Here is a 16,429-nt window from a genome sequence, read left to right on the forward strand (position 1 = left end):
CATGGGATTCTTCCATCCTAAGTGCAGGACTCTGCACTTAGGATGGAAGAATCCCATGCACTGCTACAGACTAGGGACCAAATAGCTAGGCAGCAGTTCTGCAGAAAAGGACCTAGGGGTTACAGTGGACGAGAAGCTGGATATGAGTCAACAATGTGCCCTTGTTGCCAAGAAGGCTAACAGCATTTTGGGCTGTATAAGTAGGGACATTGCCAGCAGATCGAGGGATGTGATCATTCCCCTCTATTCGACATTGGCGAGGCCTCATCTGGAGTACTGTGTCCAGTTTTGGGCCCCATGCTGCAAGAAGGATGTGGAAAAATTGGAAAGAGTTCAGAGGAGGGCAATGAAAATGATTAGGGGACTGGAGCACATGACTTATGAGGAGAGGCTGAGGGAACAGGGATTGTTTAGTCTGCAGAAGAGAAGAATGAGCGGGGATTTGATAGCTGCTTTCAACTACCTGAAAGGGGGTTCCAAAGAGGATGGATCTAGACTCATCTCAGTGGTACCAGATGACAGAACAAGGAGTAATGGTCTCAAGTTGTAGTGGGGGAGGGTTAGGTTGGATATTAAGAAAAACTTTTTCACTAGGAGGGTGGTGAAGCACTGGAATGCGTTACCTAGGGAGGTGGTGGAACCTCCTTCCCTAGAGGTTTTTAAGGTCAGGCTTGACAAAGCCCTGGCTGGGATGATTTAGTTGGGGATTGGCCCTGCTTTGAGCAGGGAGTTGGACTAGATGACCTCCTGAGGTCCCTTCCAACCCTGATATTCTATGATATTTAAAACACAGAGATGTGAGGTTTTTTCTTATAGTTAGGTGTTATCTCATTAATGCTAGCCATGTTCACATAAAGGAACAATAAGAAGAGTACCGAAAACTACAAAATTGTGTTTCTGAACACACATTTCAAAGCTTTTATTTTAGTGCAAGACAACAGCTGTCTTAGCAGTATGTCTTTAGAATGATGCATCAACGTACCCATCACAAAATCTGTTTTTTTTTCCTTCTGACCCCATTGGCATCTCTCCTAGAAAAAAGTGCCACTCTGCATATTAATAACTTAGATGTGTTTGGAACAGTTTGTATCACCTCTAAATCATGGCTACCAGTTTATATGGCTTTGCTAAAGAGTTCTTTTGAGACCATGTAACTATACCCAAATATTTGGATATATCTGTATGTTTGCTGATGGATCTTACATTATTTAAAATGTGGTGAGAACTTCTTACGACTGCTATTACATTTTCTTTGCAGGCAATAATTAATAGCACTATCACCCCCAACATGACATTTACTAAAACATCCCAGAAGTTTGGCCAGTGGGCAGACAGCAGGGCGAATACTGTCTATGGCTTGGGATTTTCCTCTGAACATCATCTTTCAAAAGTAAGTAAACCTGTTTTTTAAAAATACCCGAGAGATGTGGAAAAAAATTTTTTGGGGGGGGAGGAGGAAGTTGGTGGGGTTTTTTTTGGTTATTTCTTTTCCCCCCTGAACAGTCAGGAAGAGCTAGAACCAAATTAATATCTTGTATAGCCTTGACACTCAATAGTGTTAAGGTAATATTTACATATTCTCTGAATCCAGCCTTTATAATATGGAGAAGTGAGAAGGGCAACCCTGGAAGCAAGTTTTTAAACTGCTTTGTGATACCCATTAATTTTTTTTAAGGGAGAAATTTTAGATTTTTTTTTTTTTTTTTTTTAAACCTTACTGCACAATGTAAAATGTCAGATTTTCTCTTCTCTTTTGTCATATCCGAGTGAATTTTTTCCCTGTAGGAAACCAAAACATTTACATGGAAGATCAGTTTACTTTTTTTCTTTTAAGGAAGAAAATTTCTATATTTAGATCTCATGAGGAAAATTTTTGCTCAGTCAGTGACACACTCTTTTTTACAACTGTAATTTTCACCCACATTCTTCTTTCATCTTTTCCTCCATTCTCTGCCATATAACTAATATTTTATGACAAACATTTTAAAAATTGAAAACTTAAGGGAAAGTTAGAAAAATACGGTAGAGGTAAAATAAAACGGTTATTATTAGAGTATAGAAAATTCACATAGATTACCAGCAATATTGAGAAACACCTTGTGGAGTATGTGAAATTTTATGCTGGCCTGCTTGAAAATAAAAGTCCACTTTCATAGTGGGAGGTAAGTTGCTCACATTTCCCAGAGAAATCCCAGTTAGTATTCCTGATGTCTTTAGTGCCGCAATACTAACAACTCGCAGTCTGTTGTTCAAAGTGCATGCAGTAGTTCATAGGGCATACTGAAATAGAGAAACTCCTGAAAGGTTTTCTCACTGAATTACCTGGTTTTCCAGAGAACCTGAGGCCTTCCGGAAGACCCTACCTTTGCTTTCCTTAGAGCTCCCTTAAACCAGATTATCTGCACTACTGCATCCACTCTACACTTAGGAAAGTGTAGAGCCAGCCTCAGTCCAGATCAAGGAGTTACAACAGTTCCCTTGTGCCCACCCCCTTCAAAATATTTCCTGATGGAATATCTGTCCAGTTGGATATTATTGTGATTTACTTATTAAAATTATTTCTGCTTTTCATAATCAAATAGTATCAATCTCTACTAAGTTACACAAAACCAAGGAAAAAATTCTGAGTGACATTGATTATAATATAATATGCATGTGCATTCTCACACATCACTGCATCAGTAAGCTTAAAAAAACAAGTTAATGTAGATCGCTCTAAACTGGTGTCCATATCTACCCAAGAGACAATTACTCATTAGCATGGTGTATATCTTGCATTGCTAATACTTACAAGGGTTATTTGACGAGTGCTGATTTGATTTTCCTTTCTAATGTACTACACCTCTACCATGATATAATGCGACCCGATGTAACACGAATTCTGATATAACGCGGTAAAGCAGTGCTCCTGGGCGGGCGGGGCTGCACACTCTGGCGGATCAAAGCAAGTTTGATATAACATGGTTTCACCTATAACACGGTAAGATTTTTTGGCTCCCGAGGACAGCATTATATCGGGGTAGAGGTGTAGTTTGTTGCAGGTCACTCTCTTCATTTCTCAAAACGGAATCTCATACGAGCGTAATAAGAGTGCCTTGTATTCAGCCTTCTTCCAAATGTTGGAAGAAGGAGCAGAAATTCCTGTTTTATGTTTTTTGTTTGTTTGTTTTTCCCTAGCATCTTGATACTGCCTCTTCATTTGCCCCTTTCTGTGGTTCGTGGTGTCTTAATCCTCTTGGGATGTGCGTATATGTTGGCTATATCATTATTTGCATGTGTGATACCAATGTGCTGATGAGGAATTGAAAAAAATTAGAATTATTGTAGGAAGTAGTTGTTAAGCAGTGCACATCCTGAATTCCATGCTCTTTGGCAGATATGTAAACTTTTTGTATAAAAATCAAACTGTCTTTTTCTGAAGTTTGTGATAATGAACATTCAGTACATGTTCAGTATGTTATTTTCATGGTGCCTTCCTTATCTTAATTATTAAACCTACAGATATGTTAGTCACCAATCCTTGTTCAGGACTCCCTCCCCGCCTCACACACAAAACAAGACTGAAGTTTTAAAATTAAGCTGTTTTGTCTGTGTGTTTTTAAAATAGCAAAATGCAAGAAAAGATTATGAAAACTTCTTAGCGGGGGGAAAAGAAATCTTCACTTTTTGATCGTAATCTATTCAGTCACTTTTGAATTGGGAAATAAGTTTATTTAGTGGACACTGGACTGAGACAATAGAAGACCTGGGTTATAATCCAACTCTATTAAATTCCTGTGTGACTTTGGGCAACTCACTTCCTCTGTCGCTGTGTCCTGTCCACAGTGACTGCCTTTCACTAGGTATTTGAACAGTGCCTAGTGGAATGGGACTTCAGTTGTGACTGGGGCCTCAGGGTGCCAGAGAAATATTAATTTATATTAACATTTGTTTCTGAAATTTCTGAAACAATTTATTCCTTCGTTACCTATAATTCCAGTTTTAAAATTCCTTTTCTATGTTTGTGACTATCAGTGCCCCTAGATGAGCTGTTTCATTATATATAATTTGAATTACATCAGTATACAGGGGCCTTAATCAGAGTCCCATTGGGCTAGCCACTGTAAAAACATAGCAAAAAGACAGTTCTTGCCCCAGGGAGCTTACTTTCTAGGTTTATGAGTAGACACGATAGATGGATGAAACAGACAAGCAGAGCTGTGGAGGACAAGGTAGTTGTAAAACAAGTATCTTTTTCGTAATAAGTAGCATTCTCAACTTGCTACTTGCCTGACCATTGCCTGTTCCCTTAGCAGGTGGCACATCTTCTCTAGGTTGACAATAAATCCTAAAAATTAGACTAGTAATTTCACTTTGTGGACAGCTTCCTCTTCTGCTGGTATTACTGCCCTCCCAAACCAATCATCCAAGCAGGATAGCCTCTTTCCTCAACACAGCGCAGCTATTGTAATCATTACTTTGGTGAAAATCACCAAACTGAAAATACTAATGCTGAAAAAGAACAAGAGAGAGAAAGAAAAACAGACTCTGGAATCTCTGGTGGCAAATATGTAACCTTGAGGAGATAAAAGCTATAAAGCAATCTTAAGATATGAGGATGAAGTGAAGAATCTCCATTTAAACATATCTGTTAATTGAGTTGTTCACTGGGAAAAGGCATCTGTTACTGATGGTTAAGGTGAAAAACGCCCTTGAAGGAAAGTTCCCTTTATTTTCTTGAACCAAAGAATTTGCTGACAGAATAGGAGGACTGGAACTGTATACAGTAGCTCCAAAAGGTCATTAAGAGAACTTGTTTCTTATCCAGGACATGAGGTCATGCTTCCTGGAACTAAACTACTATAATTGTTAAAAGGCGGTCAAAAAAGCAAACAGGATGTTAGGAATCATTAAAAAGGGGATAGAGAATAAGACGGAGAATATATTATTTCCCGTATATAAATCAATGGTACGCCCACATCTTGAATACTGCATACAGATGTGGTCTCCTCATCTCAAAAAAGATATACTGGCACTAGAAAAGGTTCAGAGAAGGGCAACTAAAATGATAAGGGGTTTGGAAAGAGTCCCATACGAGGAGAGATTAAAGAGGCTAGGACTTTTCAGTTTGGAAAAGAGGAGACTAAGGAGGGATACGATAGAGGTATATAAAATTGAGTGATGTGGAGGAAGTGGATAAGAAAAAGTTATTTACTTATTCCCATAATACAAGAACTAGGGGTCACCAATGAAATTAATAGGCAGTAGGTTTAAAACAAATAAAAGGAAGTTCTTCTTCACACAGCGCATAGTCAACTTGTGGAACCCCTTGCCTGAGGAGGTTGTGAAGGCTAGGACTATAACAGTATTTAAAAGAGAACTGGATAAATTCATGGAGGTTAAGTCCATTAATGGCTATTAGCCAAGATGGGTAAGGAATGGTGTCCCTAGACTCTGTTTGTCAGAGGGTGGAGATGGATGGCAGGAGAAGGATCACTTGATCATTACCTGTTAGGTTCATTCCCTCTGGGGCACCTGGCATTGGCCACTGTTGGCGGACTGGATACTGGGCTAGATGGACCTTTAGTCTGATCCAGTACGGCCGTTCTTATGTTCTTAAGAAAATTTTCTCAGGCTTGTTAGCTGTTTGGAAGGTCTAAGAAAACTTCTAAAATGAGTCGTTGGAATTTCAATCTAGACTTTTTGGCCTGATTTCCCACTGCTTTGCACCTTGCATATTCATACACAAATGCAAAACATGTAAAATGCTACCCTATCAGAACATCCTCCCTTTGTACTCATTTTGCACAAGAGTGAATGACTACACAATGTGTGCAGCAATGGAGAATCTCTTCTTCTGAATGTAGCCAATAATCTTCAGATAAGGAATATGGTGAGAATGTCCAAATAAAAAAGTTGATCTTTCAAGCTTGAGTCACTTAAACAGAGATGACATTCTCTTTTGCTTCCTTAAGAGTGGAATGTAGCTGATTTGCAGAATACAGAACTCCGCTGAATGAGAGGACTATTCATTTTTGTTATGTATGGAAAATTCCTAAGGATGCAGCCAAATTATTTGTTTAGCACACACTGAGGTGCCCATGAGGTTGATTGCTAGCTTCAGGGAATATTGGAAATGTATTGTAATATTAAAGGCAATGAGGCACCTAGATGGGATAGTGATGCTCTTTGGGGAACTTTGTGCACAGTGCCCCATTAGTCACAAAGCTGTCAATCATGTAATAATTTGTTGAAATATGTTTAATCCACAAATTTTGTCCTAGTTGTGAAATGGTCAATTTCCTGAGTAGGGAACTTTAGTTTTCTGGTACAATGTTAATCTGGTGGGGATGTTGGAATCCAAAGGAAAGAGAAGAAAGAAACCTTAGTGTGAGAAGTCCTAGTCATAGCTTGTCGCTCCGAAATTGTAGCCAAAATCTGGTGGTCTCACTTATTTCAAATAGTTTCTCTGGAGGAGAGGATATTGACAAGGGGTACTGCATCAGACAGCATTCAAGTGATTGCGGAGGCTTTCCACATTTGCATTTGGGGTCATTCCTCAGCTTCTACTTGGTCATGTTGTCACCAGTCTTTTCCATCCCCTCTCTCACTCAATTTAGAGTACATCACTGTTTTTGTTCAAGGTCGGTGCCTAGGGGGAGTTTTTTGGAAGGAACCAAGTTCTCCAAGATGATTGGCATTTTCTGCCTTTTTTGTGTAAGAAGTAATGACTGTCTATTTTAGATGACACTAGTTTGCTCTTTTTTTGTTAAATTTTTATATTTGGTTTTTAAGAACTCAACTAAAAATATTTTATTGTCTGAAGGAGAGATCCAGCTCTCTTCTATTAGGATATGAAGGGCAGAATGAGCTTTCTTGAATTTACCTTTCTTTAGGAAAAGAGAAATCCTTGTTACAATCAGATTCCTGTTAGGAGTCTGCAGTGTGTTCCAGGAAAGAAGCCTAAACTTCTTGAAAAACTCTTCTGACTCATTTTCTCTCTAAATCACCACCTTCTGAGACTTGAGAGGAAGGAGATGTAATTCTGAATGCTTTCTCACATCTCCTGGAAAATAAATCTGAGTTTTATTGAAAATTGATACAATTCCAGTGAGGAGGATACCACATTCCTCCAGACTTTGGTAGACCATCTACAAAGCAGGTTTATTTACAGTAGCTGAGCAGCTGACCTCTGGATTAAGTTATTCAGAATTGCTTTCATTCTGAGAAACTGGTGTCCTCTTTGTCTCCATTTCTAGATCTTTGGCAACAGGTCAGGTTTTGCTTGAAAACGGGTGAGAAAGTTGTGTAATACAATAACATCTTCCATTCCCTCCAAATCCATGCGATCATATGCAGTGTAAAAAAACAAAACAAAAAACCTGAGTATACCAGTATCAGAGAAATTAAAATATTTCTGCAAACTCTTTAGTCAGATGCTTCTTCAAAACCAGTTGCTCTCAAGGAGGTCTTGAATAAGAAAATTATAATTCAAATGAAAACAGTTGCTTGGATACTACGATGAGTGCCGTGCTCGTCAGGTTTAGGCACATCAAGCCAAATTCATCTCTGTAATTCCATTACTTTAATAAAGTTGCTCAAAAGATTAATTTAACCCATCATGTTTACATTTAACATTTAATTCAGAAAAATTTCTCAATCACTATTAGAACTAACTGAACAGTTTTCAGGAAGAAGACTCTGTGCCGGAAACATTGACCTTTTTATGAAAATTCATGAAACAAAGTATGTGAATAGTAATCCTTGAAATTATCCTTAACTAAATATTTACTTAGCCGTAATGAAACAAATTGATCCTTCGTGTAACTCCATTGACTTCAGTGGAGTTGCATCAGAGATTAATTTGGTTTAGTATTCCTCTGGTTGATTTTTCACCCATTTGAGTTTCAGTTTTAGCCAAGATATGGGGAGAAATCAGTGTATTTTCCACATGAGAAAGGATTAAGGCCATTGAAGACCAAGAGACTCCTATTGGCTTCAGTGGGTTTTACATCCATCTCAACATCTGTAAGGAGGAAAATGAATTTCAAACTTCAAGGAAGCTTTTTAAGGCTACCTAACACACTTAATACCCATGCTTGAGATGGCTTTTTCACACTATCATTTGCGTATAGCATTATATTTTGTTGGTATATCACAATTTTAATGTGGTTGTTTGCTGATGGGTGTGTCTGTATTGCCCATCTACAAATGGATTTTTAAGCATATGTAAACTCATGTACTATAAATAATACAGCACAGTTTGGTTAAGTGATCATTTACTAGGGGGAAAAACCCTTGACTGACTGAATCTGTAGTGGTCTTATTTTGTAAGATGTTTTGTAACAATTATTTTGTATTTGTACTATAATCTTTTTAAACATATGTACCTTCAGTTTGCAGAAAAATTTCAGGAATTCAAAGAAGCTGCACGATTAGCAAAGGAGAAATCCCAAGAAAAGATGGAGCTAACAAGTACACCTTCACAGGTGGGTTTTATGGTTTGATCTGAGCTCAGAACTTTATAGCTTAATAGATTTTGTTTATTATAGCTTAATAGATTTATTAATTTATTTGGCAGGCAGTGACCATTGAATTATGCAAGTGGTCACACTAGACTACTAACACAGGCGATAGGACTTAATTCCTGCTTCAAGTCCAATAGTTGCGCTTGAACTAGAGCATTTTAAACCAGCGTAGCCTTCTTTCTCCACGGTGGCTTTTTGGGCATTTAGTAAAACATGCTTAAACAATTCCCAATTATCATTAATATTTTTCTGTTTAAATTTTTTTCTTCTAGCTGACTTGACTCACAATTATTTTCCGCTGCGTGAAATTGGCCCTTTTAAAGCAGCAAGCACATATGTTACTGGTTTGGATTTGACTGAACTTGTACAAACAGAATTAAGTCATGATTACTTGTACCTAAGCAACCACTCATTTTGAGTTCTGAGATCAGTTCTCTGTCAAGACGAAGTCCTGTATAGAATTGCCCTGTGGTTGATGCAGCACTTTTTGAGTTAAGAAATTGACATCTATATTTTTTTTAGAACTTCCAAAGATGTTTTAGTACTGGCAGTGAGAGACCTCCAGCATATGTCACTTGGATTGAAGTCTCCTGTGGCAATGCAACTTTTTTCCTACGCATTATAGATAAGTGAATAAGGAGCCAGTCATTCTGTTCTCTAGTGTGATACCAGCTAGTTACCCCATCTTGTGCTTTATCTGTTAAAACACTAATCCATAAACATTAAAGGTCATTTGCTTCAGAGTTGTCACTGACCTGGAAACAAGTGTACATTAGAACCTCAGAGTTATGAACACCAGAGTTATGAACTCACCTGTCAACCACACATCTCATTTGGAACCAGAAGCACACAATCAGGCAGCAGAAGAGAGGGGGGGAAAAGCAAATACAGTACAGTACTGTGTTAAACATAAACTACAAAAAAGGGAAAGCATCATATTTCTTCTGCATAGTAAAGTTTTAAAGCTATAGTAAGTCAACGTTCAGTTGTAAATTTTTTGAAAGAACAACCATAATGCTTTGTTCAGAGTTATGAACATTTCAGAGTTACGATAACCTCCATTCCCAAGCTGTTCGTAACTCTGAGGTTCTACTGTAATGCTATTTTTTGACAGTGTCACTCCCCCTCCCCTTTTGCCCCCACACTTCTCCTTAAGAAGATCGTAACTATTGATGTTCATGTTCCAATAATCGGAATCTTCCCACCAGGTTTCAGTAATATACTGAGTGTTGCTTAGTGTTTTTAAAATGACTTTTTCTCTCCAGTTTTACTGTTCTTTTTTTAAAGTGTTTTATAGTCTGCTGCCATGTCGGTGTTCAAAGTAGACATTTAGGGTCTGATTCTCAGTTACTGTAGCAACGAAGGCATTAATGTCATCAGGGCCGGCTCCAGGCACCAGCTGAGCAAGCAGGTGCTTGGGATGGCCAAGGGGAAGGGGCGGCACGTCGGGCTCTTCTGCGGCGGGTCCCTCAGTCCCTCTCAGAGGGAAGAACCTGCCGCCGAATTGCCACCGAAGAAGAAAGTGGTGCAGTGGAGCTGCCACCGTGGCTTTTTTTTTTTTCGCCGCTTGGGGCGGCAAAAACCCTGGAGCCGCCCCTGAATCTCATAGAATCATATGACTGGAAGGACCTAGAGAGGACATCTAGTTCAGTTCCCTGCACTCAAGGCAGGACTAAGTATTATCTAGACCGTCCCTGAAAGGTGATTGTCTAATCTGCTGTTAAAACCCTCCAGTGATGGAGATTCCACAACCTCCTTAGGCAATTTATTCCAGTGTTAAACTTCCTAACTCTCATGGTGGTTATTCCTAATGTTCAACCTAAAGTGCCCTTGCTGCAATTTAAGCCCATTGCTTCTTGTCCTATCCTCAGAGGTTAAGGAAAACAATTTTTCTCCCTCCTCCTTGTAACAACCTTTTATATACTTGAAAACTGTTATCCGGTCCCCTCTGTCTTCTCTTCTCTAGACTAAACAAACCCAATTTTCTCAATCTCCCCTCATAGGTCATGTTTTCTAGACCTTAATAATTTTTGTTGCTCTTCTCTGGAGTTTCTCTAATTTGTCCAAATCTTTCCTGAAATATATGGTACCCAGAACTGGACACAGTACTCCAGTTGAGGCCTAATCAGTGCGGAGTAGAGCGGAAGAATTACTTTTTGTATCTTGCTTACAACACTCCTGCTAATACATCCCAGAATGATGTTTGCTTTTTTTGCAATATGTTACACTGTTGACTCGTATTTAGCTTGTGGTCCACTATGACCCCCAGATCCTTTTGTGCAGTACTCTTTCCTAGGCAGTCATTTCCCATTTTGTATGTGTGCAACTGATTGATCCTTCCTAAGTGGAGTACTTTGTCCTTATTGAATTTCATCCTATTTACTTCAGACCATTTCTCCAGTTTGTCCAGATCATTTTGAATTCTAATCCTATCCTCCAAAGCACTTGCAGCCCCGCCCAGTTTGGTATCATCTGCAAACTTTATAAGTTTACTCTCTATGCCATTATCTAAATAATTGATTAAGATATTAACAGGACCGGACCCAGAATTGATCCTGTGGGACCCCACTTCATATGCCCTTCCAACTTGACTGTGAACCACTGATAACTACTCTCTGGGAATGGTTTTCCAACCTGTTATGCACCCACCTTATAATAGCTCCTTCTAGGTTGTATCTCCCTTGTTTGTTTATGAGTTGGTCCTGTGAGACAGTATCAAAAGCCTTACTAAAGTCAAGATGTACCACATCTACCACTTCCACCCCATCCACCAGGCTTGTTACTTTGTCAAAGAAAGCTATTAAGTTGGTGTGACGTGATTTGTTCTTGACAAATCCATGCTGACTGTAACTTATCACCTTATTATCTTCTAGGTGTTTGCAAATTGATTGCTTAATTATTTGTTCCATTATATTTCTGGGTACTGAAGTTCAACTGACTGGTCTGTAATTCCCTGGGTCGTCCTTATTTCCATTTTTATAGATTGGCACCCTATTTGATGTTTTCCAGTCCTCTGGAATCTCTCCCATCTTCCATGACTTTTCAAAGATAATCACAATGGCTCAGATATCTCCTCAGTCAGCTCCTTGAGTATTCAAGGATGTATTTCATCAGGCCCTGGTGATTTGAAGACATCTAACTTTTCTAAGTAATTTTTAACTTGTTTTTTCCCTATTTTAGCCTCTGATCCTACCTAATTTTCACTGGCATTTACTATGTTTGATGTCCAATCGGTATTAAGCTTTTTGGTGAAAATTGAAACAAACAAGTCATTTAGCACTTCTGCCATTTCCACAAGTCCTCAAATCTTGATTTTTAAAGACTTCAAGTTACAGAGAATCCACCATTTACTCTTGTTCAAACCAGGAAATTACCCAGGCCCCATGCTGCAGAGGAAGCTTAACACACTCCCCAGGATCTTTGTCAATCTGACCTGGGGGAAAATTTCTTCCCAACCCGAAGTGGGCATCCTCCACTACCCAGACAGCTGAGAGAGAATTGTTGCTTTTATGTTCAGTAGCATTTATTTTTACCGATCACTTATATTGATGGTACTTTCTTAAAGTTAGTCCCATATGTGGCAATTTGATTTAACTGCAATACTGATAAGATGTGAGAATTTGTTTGAAAGGATCAGATTAGAAACAGTCTTTGATATTTTCAAAGGCAGGAAAGAATTTCTCACTTTTGGAATACCAATTGGCTGCAGGTAAATAATTTAATATCTAGTGGAAGCTCTAATTATATGAGAGCACTAATTATAATTTGATTGACCTACTTGTGTACTTGTTGATATATTGTACATATTGATGTGTACAGTCTTTTCGTATAATTAATATTAAGTTTCTAAATCATCACATGATAGCTTGGGTGTTTGTTTGGTTTTTCAAATTTGTATACTGATGATTTTGGGTGCCTCAGCTTAATGTCATTTTAAAATTAGTAACCATGCACTTAAAAATGTTAATTTTTTCATTGTTTATATGCAGATTGTGGCATAAGCTTAGTAGATAATTGTAATTTTTTTTTTTTTTTTTATCTAAAGGAATCAGCAGGAGGGGACATTCAATCTCCTTTAACACCAGAAAGCATTAATGGAACAGATGATGAAAGAACAACTCCAGAAGTGACACAGAACTCGGAACCAAGGGCTGAACCAACCCAGAATGCATTGCCATTTACACATAGGTACAGATTCAGTTCACACATATTAATTAAGTAATACATGTTTACTTCATTGTTAAAGGGACCTTTTTTTCTTCAGATGGCTCCAAAATGGCAGTGTCCTGAATTAAAGAATCTAATATTCTTTTTTAAAAAGCAAAGTACAGGACTCAGCTTCATGTTTGCAATACAGTCTGTTTTCACAGAAAAATTGTATAGGAAAATCTACTGAGGAGGTTTTTTGGAATTTCTCTTACAATGTGAATATTTTAGTACAAGCACTTTATTCCTAAACACAAGGTGTCCCTTTAACAAGAAGCAATACTTACATGCCTGAGACCTCAGCAGAATTAACTGCTTCAAAGAACTTGTTCCAATTAACTTACATTTTTTTTGTTCACTTTAAATTATTTTAAAAGACTGATAACATTAGACTCAGCCTTGTGGTGATAAGTTGTTGGAAGATGAATGTGTCTATGTAATCCTGAAGTGCTTACATTTAAAGCAGCCTTCTAATTAAACATCTCTCTGACCATTTAAAATATTCCTCAATATTTTTTTCAAAATATAGAAGAAAGTTACATTTGTGCTTCAGCATGAATTATAATGTATTAAACTGAGCATGTTTTGCTCCACTGCCTCTTAGGAAGATTGAAACAATGTTTTTATTTAAAGTTGAAAGTTCTAAGCTAAAATGGATCTAGCTTGAATATTAGAAATTATAATAAATGGGACATTCTTTCTCTACAAGCAGAATAAGTAGAGCAGGAAAAAGTTAGGTAAATATATAAGTCAAGCAAAGTTTGAAATATTAAATTTCTCTTAAATTATGAGTTTGATTCAGTTTAAGAAGAGTTTAAAACTCTTAAATTGCTAAGATTGTGCTTGAGAGACTGGGCGACAACAGAATCTTTTGAAATTTTGTGGGGGAAAATCAGGATGAGCAGAGACATGGACTTTAAATTGTTCAAGAATTCAGTGTTCCTTATGAAGAATGTGTTAACATCACCTGGAAAAGTTCACAAATTTCCAAACTCTAAAATACTCCTCATTTTGCACTTGAAAATTCTTTGACGAGTGACTGTGTGTGTTGTCATTTTTATATTTGAACTGTCACCAATATAGTCCCAGTATGTCTGTAGAGGAAATGGTCTTTTTTTTTTTTTTTTTTTTTTGAGTGAGAGAGAGAGAGAGAGAGATTGTTATGTTTTTGAGGGAGGAATATTCAAAATACAGTAGACGCTTGTTTGCAGCAACAGCTTGTTAAAAGCAACCATTGCTGATGAGCAGTGTTTCCCCGGGACCACTTTTTCTATTGTGAATTGTCAACACTCCCCATAGCAACAGCCATTTAGGAGCAACATAGCAAAAGGATAACAATATGTTGCTACTAGGGCTGTCGATAAATCGCAGTTAACTCACGTGATTAACTCAAAAAAATCAATCACAATTAATTGCCGTTTTAATCGCACTGTTAAACAATAGAATACCAATTGAAATTTATTAAATATTTTGGATGGTTTTTCTACATTTTCAAATATATTGATTTCAATTACAACACAGAATACAAAGTGTACAGTACTCACTTTATATTTTATTACAAATATTTGCACTGTAAAAATGGTAAACAAAAGAAATAGTATTTTTCAATTCACCTCATGCAAGTACAGTAGTGCAATCTCTTTATCGTGAAAGCGCAATTTACAAATGTATATTTTTTTGTTAGATAACTGTACTCAAAAATAAAACAATGTAAAACTTTAGATCCTACAAGTCCACTCAGTCCTTGTTCAACCAATCGCTAAGAGAAACAAGTTTATTTATTTTTACATGAGATAATGCTGCCTGCTTCTTATTTACAATGTCACCTGAAAGTGAGAATGGACATTCACTTGACACTTTTGTAGCTGATATTGCAAGGTAATTACGTGCCAGATATGCTAAATATTTGTATGTCCCTTCAAGCTTTGGCCGCCATTCCAGAAGACATGCTTCCACGCTGATGATGATGCAATAATAAGGCGTTAATTAAATTTGTGACTGAACTCCTTGAGGGAGAATTGTATGTCTCCTGCTCTGTGTTTTACCCGCATTCTGCCATACATGTCATGTTGTAGCCATCTCAGATGATTACCAAGCATGTTGTTCGTTTTAGAAACACTTTCACTGCAGATTTGACAAATCGCAAAGAAGGTATCAATGTGAGATTTGTAAAGATAGCTACAGCACTTTGACCCAAGATTTAAGAATCTGAAATGCCTTCCAAAATCTGAGAGGGACGAGGTGTGGAGCATGCTTTCAGAAGTCTTAAAAAAGCAACACTCTGATGCAGAAACTACAGAACCTGAACCACCAAAAAAGAAAATCAACCTTCTGCTGGTGGCATCTGACTCAAATGATGAAAATGAACATGTGTCGGTCTGCTCTGCTTTGGATCATTATCGAGCAGAACCCAACATCAGCATGGACGCATGTCCTCTGGAATGGTGGTTGAAGCATGAAGGGACATATGAATCTTTAGCATATCTTGCAACACCAGCTACAACAGTCCAATGTGAACACCTGTTCTCACGTTCAGCTGACGTAAACAAGAAGCAGGCAGCATTATCTCCTGCAAATGTAAACAAACTTGTTGGTCTGAGCAATTGGCTGGACAAGAAGTAGAATTGAGTGGATTTTTGTACATGATTCTACATTTGTAAGTTCAACTTTCATGATAGATTGCACCACAGTACTTGTATTAAGTGAATTGAAAAATACTATTTTTATTTTTACAGTGCAAATATAATAAAATTAAATATAAAATGAGCACTGTACACTGTATATTCTGTGTTGTAATTGAAATCAATATATTTGAAAATGTGGAAAACATCCAAAATATTTATATAAATAGTATTCTATAATTTAACAGCATGATTAATCACGATTAATTTTTTTAATCGCATATTAATCGTGATTCATTTTTTTAATTGCTTGACAGCCCTAGTTGCTACTAATGAGCATCTACTGTATTGCATTTCTCTGAAATCCTGAAGACAGGGTTCTGGTCAATGGGTTTATTTAAACTTTTTACATTTGCATGTTTAAATTTTCTATAAATATTTTGTGTGAAAAAGGAAAGGGCTAAGTCCACAGTGTTTTTAAAAAAGAAAATTATGATCATTGCAAGAACTGCCCCTTACATAATGAATAGTCATTTCTGCTACACCAGTATAGTAAATGGACCTCCATCTTCACTGAGTATGCATGGAAAAAATTACTTTGGACGTTTTTTAAATGAACCATATGTACAATTATTTTTCTGAAACTACAATGTTACAAAACTTTTTCTGCATTTCTCTTTTCTGTCTACTTCATGTATGTATTTTGAGTTTTCTGTTTAATATTCTATTATACTATGTTTAACTTTACTAGCTAAGATTTGTCTTCCAGTATTGACTCTGTATTTTAGAGTGTCACTTATTCATGAAGTTAATTTTCACAAAGCCAGTGTTTCTTTTGCTAATGGCTACTTACAAGTTAGCCAATGAGCCATTCATGTGTTTTCAGAAGAAAATCCAAAGGAGGTAACCTTGTGAAGTTAAATTATTCTGGGTTAAGTAGTTTATACTGTAGTTCAATACAGATTACAGCAAGCCATTTTTCTAATTTTACTAAAAAGCTCAATTGCAGATTTTTATATAGTGGTATTTAACATTGAGAGAAATATTATTCTTCAAGGAGTTTTATTTGTATAAAATGTTTCATATGAAAGTTAT

The 16,429-nt window shown here is 37.2% G+C and overlaps 1 protein-coding gene across 1 annotated transcript in view; it reads left to right on the forward strand.

Moving 5' to 3' along the window:
* Window positions 1–16,429, forward strand: part of HOMER1 (homer scaffold protein 1) — a 130,353-nt gene that overhangs the window by 51,351 nt on the left and 62,573 nt on the right. Inside the window, exons 3-5 of the mRNA XM_034774408.1 lie at window positions 1,259–1,390; window positions 8,376–8,468; window positions 12,553–12,695. Coding sequence (XP_034630299.1) covers window positions 1,259–1,390; window positions 8,376–8,468; window positions 12,553–12,695 — 368 coding nt within the window. The remainder of the gene's footprint in view (window positions 1–1,258; window positions 1,391–8,375; window positions 8,469–12,552; window positions 12,696–16,429) is intronic.

Source organism: Trachemys scripta, chromosome 6 (assembly GCF_013100865.1).
Source record: "Trachemys scripta elegans isolate TJP31775 chromosome 6, CAS_Tse_1.0, whole genome shotgun sequence".
Taxonomy (NCBI): domain Eukaryota; kingdom Metazoa; phylum Chordata; order Testudines; family Emydidae; genus Trachemys; species Trachemys scripta.